Genomic DNA, 15,911 nt, shown 5'->3' on the forward strand with positions numbered 1-15,911 from the left:
TTATGGCTATCAAGAGAGAACTACTAACCAGTAAGTTTAACTAGTTATAAATGATTACAAAAATTTGGGTTTTAACTTGATTGTAAGTATAAATTTTATTTGTAAATCCGGTAGTATAACAGCTGTTGGTGTTGGGTCTAAAGTTGCCCCAGGGTTCGGGCAAGCTGTGAGACGTGATCTAATCCTCGGCGGGTTTGTTCAGTTGTTTGTTTATTCCGGGAAGAGCGTCGTTTGGGCAAAATTTTATCCCTTAAAGACAACTGGTACTTGGTTTGTAAATTACACGCTCGACATTTTTCTCAACTTTTATCTTTCGCATACAGCCTCACGTACTAATTTATTCTCACTTGATTGTAATTTGGATCAAAACTATTTTTGAACCGATTTCGTAATCCCAGAAACATCGGCAACTTTTAATCTAAAACTTAAAAAGCACCTACACTGTGTTTGTGGGACTTTTCCTATAATTAGTACAGATTAATGTACTAACTTAGCAAATTATCTAGTTATTAATCTGGGACGAATACAACCCAACATTAGTAGTGGGAGAAACTAGTTGTGAATTTTGTTTAATCGCCTCATTAATTGGCTATTAGAGGCAATTTACTTTGATCAAAGTTATTTGATAACTTTTGATGCGCGGTGTGAACAAATAGGAAGTTTAAAGCAAAACTTTCTTTGAAAAAATGACTATCTGAATTTTTAAACCAAAACATTTTTTACTTTATTCGGTTCGCTGCTTTGAATTAGATTATTATACGTTGCCGATTTTATAGATGAAACTGGTTAAATTAACGAGTTTTGATTAAATTTATTTACAAGATGCACGTTTTTGTTTAGAGTTACAACATACGACCAATATCAGATTCCACAGCTTCGAAAAGTGATCATTCTCTACAAAGAAGTGCGACAAATGCAGCTAATTTCCTTAATTACCCCCCTCATCAACAGCAAAATTTACCCACCCACCAGTTGTTCAACTTTTCCTCGCCCCAGGAATATTATTTGAATCATAGGCGGGTTTACCAATCGAACCCTGCATCTTCGCTTAGTCTCTCAGCAATCAGCAACTCACCATCACCGACTCCCGCTAATCAACCAATCGGATTCCCGCTTTCACCTCATGACACAACTGTTACGCAACAGCACAGTAGTCGCTACCAATCACAGAGCAGCTACGCCAAACATTCGGCGTCGTCAGCCAATCAGGTTGCAGCAGGTCAGCCAAGTCCCAACCCGAGTCAGTTAACCGACTTCGTGGGTAATAGTGGTAATAGTCACGTGACCGGAGGTGGTAGTTATCACCATAATTATCAACTGGTGACCCCTGCGGTTTCAACTACTGTGCCCTCTCGAACCCGAGTGACCCCTAGACGGTCTGTGTCTGCGTACAGGATGGCGGTGGCTAACGCGGCAGCTAACAATAACAACAAGGAGCTTCTCAAGTTAGTTCACTTTAACTATGAGGCGTGGAGGGGGGGGGGGGTGTCTTGAGTAGTTGGTCGTTTTTGATATCAGCCCCCGTTTTTTTTTTGTTCTGGTGCAGAAATTTTTTGAATTGCTCTGAAATGAAGTTTGAAGCAATTATCTTCTTGTTTTTCTGCAAAATTTATGCTTGACCATTTTGAATTTTTAGCTAGAACATTTCTCGCTCTCTTGAGCAATTTAAGTTGACGTTTGTCCTCAATAATGTGGTAAACAGCTAAAGTACTAGGGCATTAAGTCTATGAGCAGCTTTAGTAGGCTGTACGTATATGTCAGAACGAAATCTTTGTCGCCCGGGGGACTAAGATTCTGTTTTAACGTATTTAGAGAACCAAAGAGTACGAAAGTGTTGAATTTCATTTGAAATTGAAGTTAAGAGTACATTTTTGCAGATTAGTTAAAGAAAACTTTTCTTGTTAAAAATATACAGGAGTTAAAATAAACTAAACGTCTCCGTCTCCGATAGCGAAGCAACCGATTATTTATACCGGTTTGATTCAAATGTCAGATGTTAGAATTCTTAGTTTGAAAGATTGAACTTCTACCTAAAGAAGTGAAAGTCTAATTATTTTTTGTACTAAGCTTTGTGTCCTATAGGACACTAACTTTAGGACAAAAACATTAGATTTTCACTCAAGTCTAAGTTTATAACCTTTCAAACTAAGCTCTCTGCCTTGAAGTTTTAGTGACCGATGAAATCGTACCCTGGGTTCTCTAAGTGTATTGTTTATCGAAGCTGATGTATGGTTTAAAGGGCAATCAAAGTCAATCATCCCTTGATGACTAGCAATTGTCCAACGGTAGTCTATAATGTTTTAAAAGATTTGTTTTGTAGTATAAGCACTTTTTATAAAAAATAATTGTGATCAACCTGTTTCTTTTTGTGGAAATTGCAATCCAGTTACTGTCAGATTTTGCAATTTTTAACCAGATCCATTTTCAACCAAAAATCCATTTTTCAATAGACCAACTGATGCCAGGATATCACAAAAAGTGAAAGGGTAATCACGCAGACAAATTGGGTAATCAGGCATAAAAATGTGGGAGACCTCAAAAAATAAAGCACTCTTTTATAGAAACTTAAAAAATTGGGTTCCATTCGGCTGAAACCACCCCCCCCCCCCCACTCCCTCTCATTCCAAACTTCGTGCGCGTGCTATTTTTGCACCGCCCAAAAGCACACCTTCTATTTAGTTTGCGGGTGGGGGGGGGGGGGGTCTTAAACCCAATGGATCCACAACCACTGCTTGTTTAGAATCCTTGCCGAGGTGTTCCGAATCGGCCCTGAGAAGCAACTAATGTCCGAACAACAGCAACAGGCCGCCCCGACCAGTCTCAACTCCTCAGACCCATCCAAGTTGGCGCCAGAATGGGAAAAACTATCAGAAAGTTTGGTTCCAATTACAGTTGTGATCATGGAAGAGACGCCAGTGTGTGTACTGCATGTTACTGGCATCATGTTTCCAGACAAGAAGATTCTGGACAGCAAAGTCTTCAACCCAGGTTACTTTCCATTTTTTTCGGTTTAGGAAAAAACCCCACCAAAAAGAACCGCAACCTGATTTAGATTTGAAAAGTATCTAAAGCATCATACGTAAACTATACTTAAACCCAATACGTAAATAACCCCCCCCCCCCCCCCCCCCCCAATTGAGTGTTAAAGAGCTGGGCCATGGTGATGCCTTAGCAGCCCGTGGGGACTATCACACATTTTGCAGTCCCCTTTCAACAAATAGTTTTGCCCATTTTAGCGGTTTTCAGTTGGCCCCCACACCCCGTTCCCTTCTCACGGGGCTGCGCCCTAAAACCCTATATTGTGATTATTGCTTTGGGTTATATTAGGCTGTAAGATTTTAAAAAGGCCTCAATTTTCCTCAAATTTTCTTCAAATCTTTAAGAAAATCTGCATTTTCCAACTGCGCTTTGATCTTTCAATGACACTCTTAAATTAAACTCTGAAATTTTGAAAAAAATAGCCTGTCCAATCAAGTTGAGATAAGTGAGCGTTTCTGAAATTACTGGAAATATTTTAAAGGTGAGAGTTCAAATTTACTTTTTTTTTCACGTAGAGAAATAGATGAAATTGACCTAAAGGAAGAAAGCGTTGGCATTCAAATGACCACATGGATGCTTCAACGTGTGGCTATTTAAATTTTATGGGACAAACTAGACTATTTTAAAACCAAAAGCCATATAATTTCCCAATTATAGCCTTTTTTCACCGGCATTGCTATACAATTGTGCAAATTTGCAAAATTTATCATAGATTATGACTAAAAAACGCTTGAAATTTTCCAAAACTGTTTAAAAACAGTTAAGTGCTTTGAGACTAAACTTTTATAGAACTATTAGCTCTTTTTACTTTTGCGGAAACAGTTTCGTAGTTGATCAATTTAACCGTAAATAATTCACTAGCCTCTATAAGATTGACTAATTCTCTTTCAGAAGTTTTGTTCGGCAGCTTTTCTTAGGTGCTAAATCTGTTCAAATTTGTTCAAACTGACACAATCTGATCACATTTTCCGCCCGATCACCTTTTTCTCTCTTTAAATCGTGAACAACTTGACCCATGTTAGCGCCCCCTACTGTGACCAAACTAAATCCACTAACCATTTTCACTCTGTTTTTCTTTCAACTACACACTTTCAAAGACAACTTCAAAAGTGATTTCTTTAACCGTTTGGTTCAGTCACTACCAGAGAAATTTTGATATAATCTATCGCTATTTGAGTTACTTTTATATTCCTATTTTGTTTTTATTTTTTCAGTTTATCTGAAGACTCAAATTCTTGTTCAGATTCTGGTTTGGATTTCACGAGCAATTCAATAATAAATGTCTCAAAAGTAAGGCTGCTTTTAAATTTTATTACTTGAAAACTAGGCGTTGCTTTTGGGTCAAGAAGGCGGGATTTTCAAGTTTCACAAGCCTATTTTTGATTGAAAAGGTGAGTGGTTCTCTTATTGCTCTTTCTCTTCTTGAGATTTAGATCTAGATGCAGGTTTGGGTCTTCAAGTTTGAGCTGAGCCGTTCAATCCTGACCTCTTAAGAACAGCGTAATAGTGAGTGTACTTCATTTCGTTATTGAAGTTCTCTCTGAAATTATGTCAGTTTTCTCTTCTGAGTTTACACATCTAAAAATTTTGTTCAGTGATTTTTATTTTCTGAGAATTTTTTTCACCCATTAAATGTGAACAACTTGGAACGTGAAAGATTTGCCAATATTCGATATGTGCTATACGAAGTTTTCAGTCAAATATAATTTGATAAAGGAAAATGAAGATAATTAATTGTTCCGTACTGAAACTGGAAAGTAGAATTGACAGCTATTTCGATTCTGTTGTTCTGTCTATGTTCATTTGTTTTTTTAACTAAATATGCGCTTGGGCGTTATGTAAGGGCTTCTGCAAACTGCCAAATTTATTTAACTTACAAGAAATTGATCGATATTGAAATGTCTGATAATTTGAAAGGATTTTTTGAGAAAATCATCTTTATCAGATAATGTTTCAACAAGGATGTCCATTTCTCAAGTTAGATTTTGCAGTTGGTTACATCTAATATGAATTACTATCAAAACAATAAATTTCACTTTACAGTGGCTTCATCTTAAAAAAATATTGCATTCAGAGACACCAGCGTTAGCTTTTACTCTAAAAAGCTTGATATTGTTAAATTTATTTGATCTGCCTAAAACTGTTGAATTCATTCTGAGAAATTAATTGTTTTCAAAAATATCGTTTCTTGTACGCACAATTGTTCCAACATTTTTTCACAACGGGGGTATATATATATATATATATATATATATATATATATATATATGCGAGGCTGGCTTTTTTCGTCTTCAGTCAAGTTTTCACTTTTTTTACGCACCGTAGAGGCAAAAAAAAGAAGAACACCATCATTCCTTCAGTACGTGGGTGTTGCAGTACGTGAGTGATTGATTTCCTTCAGTACGTTGGCTTTCACAAGCAACAAAAGACATAAGTAGTTTGTTGATTGTGAAAATCCTCTTATAAAAAACGAATATGGAGTTCTCATATAAGTTTATTCAAATTTTGTGTTTCTTTGAAAAATATTCTAAAAAGTGAAAGCACAAAAGAATGTAATTTACTGAAAACCAATATTCCTCATCAATGCTAAGTAAGAGGCAGTCTTTATTGTTCCTTTACTTGTTGATAGTAAAAACATAACTTACTTACTTGTTTTCTACAAATTGCAATTTTAAAAAAAAATCAAAATCACAATTGTGGCTAATACAGCTGGGACACAACTGCAAGATTTTCAAATATTCAGTGAGACATTGTTATCATGAAGTATTAAAAATGGCAAAGTTTTTGGAAAAAAAGTTTATTTCACGTTTAAGTGCCAAAATTACAATTAACGATAAAATTGCCTAACTAGTTAAATAGAAAAAGCAGAGAATACCTTAATGAACGTGGACGAATGAGAAAGGTTACCAAAAGAAAACTTTAACGCAATGATTTTGGTTTTGGGGGTTTGTTTTGTTTGTTTGTAAGGTTTCTCAGTGTCTAACTTTCAACTGTAATTCACTTATTTTCTAGAATGTGTTCAGGAGTTTTTGTTTCGGTCTGCCGAAAAAAGATGGCATAAATATAAGTTGCTTTCGGTTTCTCCCAACAGTTTCTCTGACAAATTTTAAAAGTTGTTTTCGCAACCATGAGAGGTATGTTGGAACATTCTGTGCTACACACTGACTCGCATGAGCCAGCTTGTTTATTTTTTCAGGGAAATATTTTAAAATTTAAAATTTTTCTGAAAGACTTTCGCTAGACTATCGGAGATAGCTTTTTAAGCAATGTTTTGTGTTTTGTGCCTTTTTGATATTTTTGGTTCATTTTTTAAAATTTCTTACTAGGAAAAAAATTTAACTACCATCATCACACCCTCTTTTAAACCAACAAAATACTGGCCAGTTTATTTTATCAGTTAGGCAGTGGCTAAATCGTCGCTGTAAGTTGTGGCATTAAGTCTGTCAGTTTGAAGAAGTAATTTATGTACTAATGTTTAGACATACATTTGATGTAGACTGATTGATATATTGAATCAGTATAATTGTTCCAATCCTCCAAATTCATTTAGGAGGCGAATCTTTATGCAGCATGGTTTATAGTCAACTGAATCGATCCTTGGAATAATTTAGAAATTCTTCATTTCTCGATTAAAGTTGGTCCGTAGATATAATAGGAAATTGTCTCTTAAAATTGGTGACTGGCATTTTCTTCGAATAAAGCAGATTGAAAAGAAAAAGATTGAGGATAGCTAGGGAAAAAATTACCAATGTTGTATTTCGAAATGCAAAAAATAAAACTTTATTTTCCTTTTCACTTCCGAAAATTAATTAGAGTGGTTGTATTTTGACTGACAATTGTAGAGCAACGCACCTTTTCAAAGTTGGTTGCGAACTTAGAGTGTTTAAAATTTTTATTATATTCACACTCTGATTTATCTAATTAAAGCTCTCTCATTGAGCATGCTCATCTCTCCCCGCATACTCATGAAAAAATTAATCAATTGGTTGGAACACTTCGTGTCAATCCCCTTCTTCAACTTTCGGGTTAACAGCAAACTTTTGATTTAACCAATTGAGAGCTTTTATTTTTTCGGGAATTGTTTTTTTGTTTGGTAATGCATATATCGTTTAAAATAGTCCTTAAGTGGATTGTATTTTTATTGGAAGCGAGTTTTTTTATTTTATTTCGTTCCTAGTGGTTGTCACTTTTCAACGTAGCTATTAAAAGTGATTTCGATCATTTAATGTAATTTCAAGCAATTTGTTCAATTAAGAACGCGAAACTGCTTTCACCTGCCTTTTTACACTCAAAAGATGGTTCATAAGTTCTCTTCAACTTAGGCACTTTTCAGAATGTTCTTTTTTGTGAATATTGCTCTAAAACGCTTTAATTTGTCTTTTTCTTCTGTAAAACTTCTTATGTTACGTTTCCAATGGGTGTTAAAAGTTAATATTTCAAAAACTTTTACTGTTAAGTTATATGAAATTTGTTGCTGTGCGCAGTTTACGAGAAACATTTAAAGTTAGTTACATAAGAGTTAATGAAATTTATTTCAATTTGATATCATTTTTTGTAAACTACGAAATCTCAGTCGAGTTTAATAGTTTTATTCGAATATGAATGTATGCATTCTCTTTCTGAGATGTCTGAATTTCACGTGAAATGGTGTATGAAATTATAACCCGTTTCACTCATTGGCGTGAAATAATATATTCAATATTTAGCTAAGGTTGCAATAATTGCAAATTTATGGGTAAAATTGGCGGAGGGCGATGACTAATCACTTTGTGGTTGTGTGTGTCATTTGTCATTCACATTTGCTTAGCTGCTCCCATAACTGTCAAACTTTGTTATCTTAGCCAGTTCTGACAACACACACACACACAGTCACTTATAAATTGCCACAAAATAACACACACACGCGCATACATATATAACATATGCTAATAATATATAGAGCTTACCAATGTTGAATTAAAAAATCCTTCTTACACACACACACACATACGTATATATAGACTTATTCAGTATGCATGAAAGAATAAGCCCTCCACCCCCCCCCCCCCCATTAGGTGTCATTTTATCAACAGGCAACGCTAAAAACATGGAAAAGCACCAAAATGGCACATGTAACATTGCCCCTATTTTCCCTTATATTTTCCAGCCTTGTTAAGTCCCCCTGTTTTAAATTCGCTGCTAGCTATAAGTGTGAGAAATCTTTGGAGCGTGTGAGACGTTGAAAAATTGAATTTATCCATCGCCTTGTTTTGGGAATAATGGAATGGTAGTCAATGTTAGGCCTAGAATGATGATGCTAAATGCAAAATAATAGAATACTATTTAAAATTGAGCTCTTTTACGAGAACGGGTACTTAGCCGAAATTTGTTTTTAAACCTGTACTTACCAAAATATTTTCAAGTTAAAAAAGACTAGAACATTACTTGAAAATCTGCAAAAAAAAATGTAAATATTGCAAACTTTTATGGCTTTTATTTTTTCATAATCGAAAGTTAGGTCTATAAGTTATTGTGAATATTTCTAATTAATGAGACAAATAGGAAAAAGGAACATATTGATTAATTCTATCTCTTCTTGATCAGCTTTTTCAATTCGCTTTGCCATTAATCTAAACCGCTTACACCCCCCCCCCCCCCCCCCCACCTTATGAACAACATTAAAGATAAAACTCATCTAGAAATCCATACCTTATAATCTACCCTTTTGTGAATTCAAGCCCTCTCTTACTTACTATTCTTTACCATATTTACTCCCGCCACTGTGCTTGTTTATATTACTATTTGTAAGTCAGGAAGAAGAAGTTCTGATTAACTAGTTGGTTATTTTTTGGCTGCCTTGGTTACTTTTTTTAACTTTGACTACCTCAGTTACTTAACTTTGATTTCTTACCTTTCAAACGGAGACATCTTTGAGTGACAAATTAAGCTGCCTTGTTGATTAGCTTTTCCACTTTCAGCTTTAATGGAGAAAAAGTGAGAAAAAGTTCTTTTCTTCTTCTTTTTAGTCATCGAAATGGGGTTTAAAAAAGAGTGACAAATTTATGTGAGTTAGTGTTTATTTAGCTCCTAGAAATCGCAAATTCAAGTGATTTTTTTAAGAAAATTATTAATTGATACATCTTAACAGAAAGTATACAGCAGTTGATACAATGTTTATCTCGTTTAATAACCGAACTCTTAAGTTTAAATCTAGTTTACGAAATAGGCTTCGATGCCGTTTGATTAACCGCTATATGTCATAACCGGGTTAAAAGCTGAATTTCTAAACTTAATACCTGTAAACTTAATTCCTTGTAATATGAAATGAACTTGTAAAATTATTGCATTAAGTTAATGTAGTTATAATTTCTCAAATTTGTAATAATTGTATGATGTCAACACAGATGTTTAAATAATTTGGTGCCCTTATTTTTGTTCAAATGCTCTGGATTTATTTTCACTGCTGAAGCTTAACGTTAATGAAATTAAAATACAAAAGTTTTTAATGTTTGAACGAAATTGAGGTCAATAGTAGCTATGCGTATTGGTCGAGCAAGTGATTTTTCAAATTTGTTTTTTTTGTGTAGATGTAATGTAACTATCTGAGTTTGTGAGTTTTATATTAAATTTGATTTTGTTTGTTTCAGGAACGAAAATAACAAGAACAACCAACTGCTTTGTTCAGTGGTCAGACAGAACTAAAGGTTAGTTTATCATTCATACTAGTTATTACAAGTTTATAACTAGTTATAACTAACTGGGACAACTTGACTGTGTTTCAGGTGGTTTGTGGGGACTTAACTTCATTTCTGAAAAAGATGCGCTCAGATTTATCACATGTTGCTCAGTGAGTTATAATTTTCTCCATATTACTGGTTATTAACTACGTATTTTCCACATTATTATCGAATATTCTCTGAGTTATCGATAAAGTAATCTAGTTCGCAGCATTTTCAATTTCGGCAATTTATATTATAGTTATTGTTTTATAGTTTGTAAACATTTAGTTTTGGGTTTCAAAAATATTTTTTGAAGTTTACTAGATAATTTGTTGTGATGAGTTTTCCTGTGAAGTTTATGCTCTTCAAATTTAAAAGGAAATCAAAAGTGAGAACTTCAAAACTAAGATTTCTTTTTGTTTGATAAAGATTTATTCCCCAATTTGAAAGGATATTATCTGAAAAGAACTGTTATTTCGCTTGTCAGGGTCTTTATGGTTTTGCGAATTATTATAAACCTATATAAACGAGGTAGACAAAGGGTTAATGGCCGTTACTCCCCTTTTAAGCAAATTTTGAGTGGAATCAGTTTTGTTTGATCGCAACTTTTAATTTTTGTGGTCTTAATATGTCTTTCATGGTGAAGCTTCCAACGTATCACCACAGAATCACTACCAAGATGATATCTACACAGTTGCTTCAGCGAGAACTTTTATACTGGCCCCACTGTTTTTGTTGCGACAATTTTTGACATTTTTTGAAGACATCCCAGGCTAGCATGTGTGGTATCAATTTCAAACCTGCTGCTTCTAGAATTGCACTACCAAGAGAAATTTTAGGAATTTTGCTTTTTGGAAAAAAATTAACATATTCTACCCATAATTTCTGGCAATTTAGCCTAATTTTTGAACTTTAAACTTAAACTAAAATTTTAGCCGAAAACAATCATTTAGGACAACTGGTGATTTTTGTGGGCATCATTGAAAAACAAGGATTACATCGTTTTGTCAATGTCTTCAGGAAAGTACAAAAATTTCCGTCTTTTGTGAAAAAAAATTTAACCAAATTTAGACAGAAATTTAGCCAAATTTAGACATTTTTGTGAATTTTTAACCCGCCCCTTACCTGTGTACCTAACTTTTCATCAATCGCTCAGTTTTTCTTAAATCTTTGTTTAAAACTGGATAAACAGGGAGAAAATCATTCTAGATATGTCTATTAATGGTTAATTGTTAAACATTTTTTGAAAAGTCAAAAAAATTATATAGATAGTTCATATCGAACCTGAAAAACTAAGAGAAATTTTAAGGTTAAGTAATAGCATGCTTTTTGTACGGATGTACAATTGACTGAATTCCTATCAAGAATGTCTCATTCTGCAAAATTTTGATCACCTTTTATGCCACTAATATCTTTTCGTTATTGTGTCATTCATTGAAAAAGCGAAAATTATGAGCCGTTGGTAGCAGCTCCACATGCTCAGTCGGCTCTTATTGAATTCCAAATTCTTATAATTTAGATTGTTTTACGGTGCAGTCTTAAAGATCTCTTTGTAAATTGATTTTGAGGTCAATTGGAAGTCAAAATTGAGCAGATGCATTTAAAACCACGGGTTCCATACGGTAAATCTAGCATATCTTTCCCAATTATGCAATCTCTTCTGCTTTATCGTTGTCCAAACACTTCAGTAGTCATGAAATCATTTAAATAGCCAGAGTTGCATTGCTTGTTTTTTGTTCTTGGTTTGCATTTTATTCCAAGACTTATTTTGGTATGTTTATGAATTTCTCAACTAGATTGATTCGTTTAACTTAATTTTGCTGCTTCTTGACACACTTGCCTTAACTCACAGTGACTCTCAAAATTTAATTGATTTTTCCGTTTTAGTATAAAGAACATTTAAAGACCTTGCAAAAATAAACTTGATTAAAATTGAGACCGTTGATAATTTATTCCGAGAAATCGAACTAAATGTGACAATTATTTTTAAAAATCGGTTCAGTTTCCGGTTTTGCATTTCTGAAACAAAATGGTACGGCATGGCTAGGAATAGCTTGAATTGCTATGGGTTTCACTGAATACGCGGTACGTGGAGCTTCTGTTTCTTTAATGGTTTTTGGATTTGTTTTCATTTATCTAGATAAAACATTGAACATCTTTTTTAATAAAACTTATGTAACTTCCACAGTCACATTTTTCATTGTTTTTAACAAGCACTTTCTTGCTGAGAAATTTAGCGGTTATGAAGAACAGTTAAATTTGTATCAGAGTAATTAATTTGGCTTTAGAATTGTAAAAAAATATTCCATTTCTCAAATAGATAAAAACTGATGCAAGCTCAATCAAAATCGTGTATAGTGCAAAAAACTCAAACGTAAAGGTTTCGTGCATAGTTAAAGGTTTCGTGCTCATTTCAGAGTACTGTCATAATTTAAGTGCAGAAACGTGTTTCATAATTAAAGGTGTTTCACTCAGGTTTTTTAGTTCATCTGAAAACTCAAATACTTTCCCTGTTGTTTTTGTTTCAAACTTCAGCTAATTAAATTCAACTTTTTTGCTAGCAGCTTGAAAGAAGACAATTTTTGGTGCTAAAACAAACTTTTCCGCAATATAATTTTCGATATTTTGATTTGATATCTATCTATCTATCTATCTATCTATCTATCTATCTATCTATCTATCTATATATATTTAAATATATATATATATATATATATATATATATATATATATATATATCTACACATATATAGATTTATATATATATATATATATATATATATATAAATTTATATATGTGTAGATATATATAGTTATATATAAATATATATATATATATATATATATATATATATATATATATAAATATATATGTATATATATATATATATATATATATATATATATATACATACATATATAAATATATATATATATATATATATATATATATAATGGTTTCAAATGCGAATGTGTTCATAGTCATTTAATGAACCATGTTCAAAGTATATGGCTGCGAATTAGAATTTTTCAGTATATTATTGAATGCTGCTTAAGTTGCGCTAATAATAATCCAAAAAGGAGAATTTTATCGTTGAGCCGCTCCTTTAACATTTCAAGTTCACAAAAATTTTAAAATCCTATGAATCGATGGAATTTTTAATTGCACCAGTAAAGGGAGTTTTCCATTGTAGTATAGCTAATGGATGCTTTCTTGACAATTTACCCCCGTTATAATACCCAATGTGCTGTTCCGATGCGATTATACCCAATTTATCCGCATCGATCTTTTCATACAATTAATCCGATTACAAATTAACGCCCGGCATTTCAAATATGTTTTTTATCATACTTAAGCAGATAACTTAATCCCATGTTCGGTTGTGATAGTTTCATATCAGGTCCTACTGGCCAAATGCACTCGCCAAATAATAATTCTAATTAATTGTTCTGTTAATTTCAACTTTAGGGTAAATATTGGGTATATTTTGGGTATTTTTTGTCATTGGGTATATTGGCATTGGGTATTTTGTCCTAACACGTTATAGATGATGAAATCATTTTTATCCAAAACAATGTTTGTGTCATTGTTTGCCATTTTTTGATTTTTTGTGTGTGGCGTAAGTTTTATTTTTTGGTGACTTTCTTGGTCGATCATTCTGATGTTGAGTTCAATGAGGTCAATTTTAAAGACAGCAACCATTGTAAGTTGGGCTGAATTTTGAATGGCCATTTGCCACAAGTCATTAATATCAAATATCGATCCAATAGTTGCGATGTTTTTGACCACCTTGACTGTATTTGAGTTTGTTTTTCTGTTCTCTTTCACTATAATTTTTTTGCCTGTGGATGTTTTATAAATTTGCTCAAAAACTGTTTGCATAGAAGATGTTTGTCACATCACAACGTCAAGTTTGCACTTCCGGGGAAATTTTGTGAAGCTCTTTGTTAATTTTTGCCCATCGAGTGAGCGTCTATATTGCTGTGGAATAATACAATTCTTTAATTTACAATTTTAGCCCGCCAGTGAATCACCTACTAGGGTACCCAACAACCCAAATGCGAGCCTCTACCCCAGTCAGCCAAAGCCAGGCCCCGGCTACCATCAAAGCAGTACTCCTCCAAGCCCTTCGAGACGCATGCAACCTGGCTCCCCAAAACACCAAATGCATCCAGCTGACCAATTCAGACCCTCAAGTTGTGTGCAAATGGAGGAATCAGTCCAGATGGTAGGCGATATGCTTTTCATAAAGACTGGAAACAATCACGGTGACATGCAGGGAATGGCTCCGGTTAGTTCGGCTAATATGATGAATAACAGACATAACAGTCGCCAGTCTCCAATGGTCGGCAGCTCAGTTGCTCACTGGAACAACACTGGAATGCCTGGACATGCAGGATACCCTCAACCTGTAACAGGGTCGAACAGGACCAGGTCGTTGACTCCCGTCGGAGGCGCTTTACATGGTCATAGCTTGTCCCTTAGTAGTGGTGGTGCCGGTGGATCTCGATATGCAAGTCCGGTTCCCCCGCAATTCTATCCTCAACCAAGTCCTCGAAGCGATTCACCTCTTAGTGTATCATCTAATGGATCTTGCAGTCGGCATACGTGTGGTAAACCATTGCCAGGACCTCCACACAGAATGTCCAGTCCTTTGCCACCACCCAGCTATTTTCAACAGCCATACCCTCAGTATCAATCAAGTTTGAGCAATGATGGCTCTTCACAAGGCTACAATCCGAATTGGAACTACCCCGATGGTCAGAGGTCGTCCATAAGTTACACACAGGAATGTATTTATGGAAGTATGAGCGTTGTACCGGGAACTCAAATGGGAATGCAAAATTTTCCACCGGATGTACATCGCGGATATCCGCCCCCTCATTTGCACAGTCATAGCAACAGTAGTAGTAACGACAATCGGAACTTTTCACCTGATCACTTGCCATCACCCACGAGTATGTTTAACGAGTCCCAGAATTACAAAGACAGATCTGGTCACCATCAGCAAGCTTCATCTCATCGAAGGAAAGGATCCGAAGGAAATCCAGTTGGAACCACGATTCCACCTCATCTTGGACCTCTTCAGACGTCGGCTCCCAACGACGGAACCGGTTCCCCTTTTCTACCTCGAGGCTTCAGGGGTGAAAAACTGCTGCCGAACCCTCAGAACTTGACAAACGATGATGCTGTTGTCTACTCAGAGCTTTTCGCAATCATGAAGTCTAAAGACTCTCGACCCAGTCCATGTTCTACTGGTCCAACAAATACGTTAGAACGGGCAAACAGAAGTCACCCTATAATTCCCCCACGAATCCCGACGTCCTACGCATACCCTGGTGTCGGTTACCCAAGCAGTTCAGTTGACCCCGATTTACTAAGTCTAAACGACGGAGAGTCAGGAGTAAACAACGAAACTGGTGATCGACCAAAACCCTCGACCAGTCAAACCACCCCTGCTCAAAATGTCGAAGGTTTTGGCGGGATCCCAATGTTGAATGACACAAAACAGGATAACGACCAGAGTCCCGATACTGAGTCACCGGATTTTAACGACGACTTGCCACCCCCTACGCAACATCAAATGTATTACCCCAATGCGGCCAATTTACTACAGCTGAGCTCAGGGGCGAACTATATGAACCTGAACATAAAGCCAATGCCTCCCCATTCATCGCATTCTGGTCTGAACAGATCTGTGATTTCATCCGAAGGTTTCGTGTCCCCTGGGTCTGAGATGACGCATGTTTCTGACCAGGGGTTCTCAATCGAAGATGTTCAGAATAGCAAACGTGATTCAACAGTTAGCCAAACTGACAGTGGTTTTGAAGGTTAGACTTTTTTAGACTTTTTATCTATGAATAAATATTTCGGTTTTTACCGATTATTATCCCTTTTTGCTGCTAATTATCGCATGATGTTTTTGCGCAGTTGTTTTGCAGGCATTTTTTTCTCGCTTCGGACTTATTTTTTCAAGTGATTTTGATTGAAAAATGTATTTTGCGTTAGTATTTTAAGCTTCTAATTGAAATGGACAATATTAATTTGATTTTAACCATATATTTAGCTGCTTTAAACATTTTTGTTTTGATATCAGGAATTTGCACAAACGCAATTCAATTGGTCCCTCGATTTGATCACATTATACAGACGGCAAATCATACCGAAATGTT

At 34.9% G+C, this 15,911-nt stretch overlaps 1 protein-coding gene across 8 annotated transcripts in view; it reads left to right on the plus strand.

Annotated features, from left to right (window-relative positions):
- The window catches only part of LOC142353189 (uncharacterized), a 137,166-nt gene that overhangs the window by 82,580 nt on the left and 38,675 nt on the right, over nt 1-15,911 (plus strand). For all 8 annotated transcript variants that reach the window (XM_075405406.1, XM_075405413.1, XM_075405410.1 and 5 more), the window contains exons 2-6: nt 841-1,445; nt 2,741-2,988; nt 9,666-9,722; nt 9,801-9,865; nt 13,757-15,569. In XM_075405406.1, the coding sequence (XP_075261521.1) occupies nt 841-1,445; nt 2,741-2,988; nt 9,666-9,722; nt 9,801-9,865; nt 13,757-15,569 (2,788 nt within the window). The remainder of the gene's footprint in view (nt 1-840; nt 1,446-2,740; nt 2,989-9,665; nt 9,723-9,800; nt 9,866-13,756; nt 15,570-15,911) is intronic.

The sequence above is a fragment of the Convolutriloba macropyga genome, chromosome 14 (genome assembly GCF_964194025.1).
Source record: "Convolutriloba macropyga chromosome 14, txConMacr16.3, whole genome shotgun sequence".
In the NCBI taxonomy this organism is placed as follows: Eukaryota; Metazoa; Xenacoelomorpha; order Acoela; family Convolutidae; genus Convolutriloba; species Convolutriloba macropyga.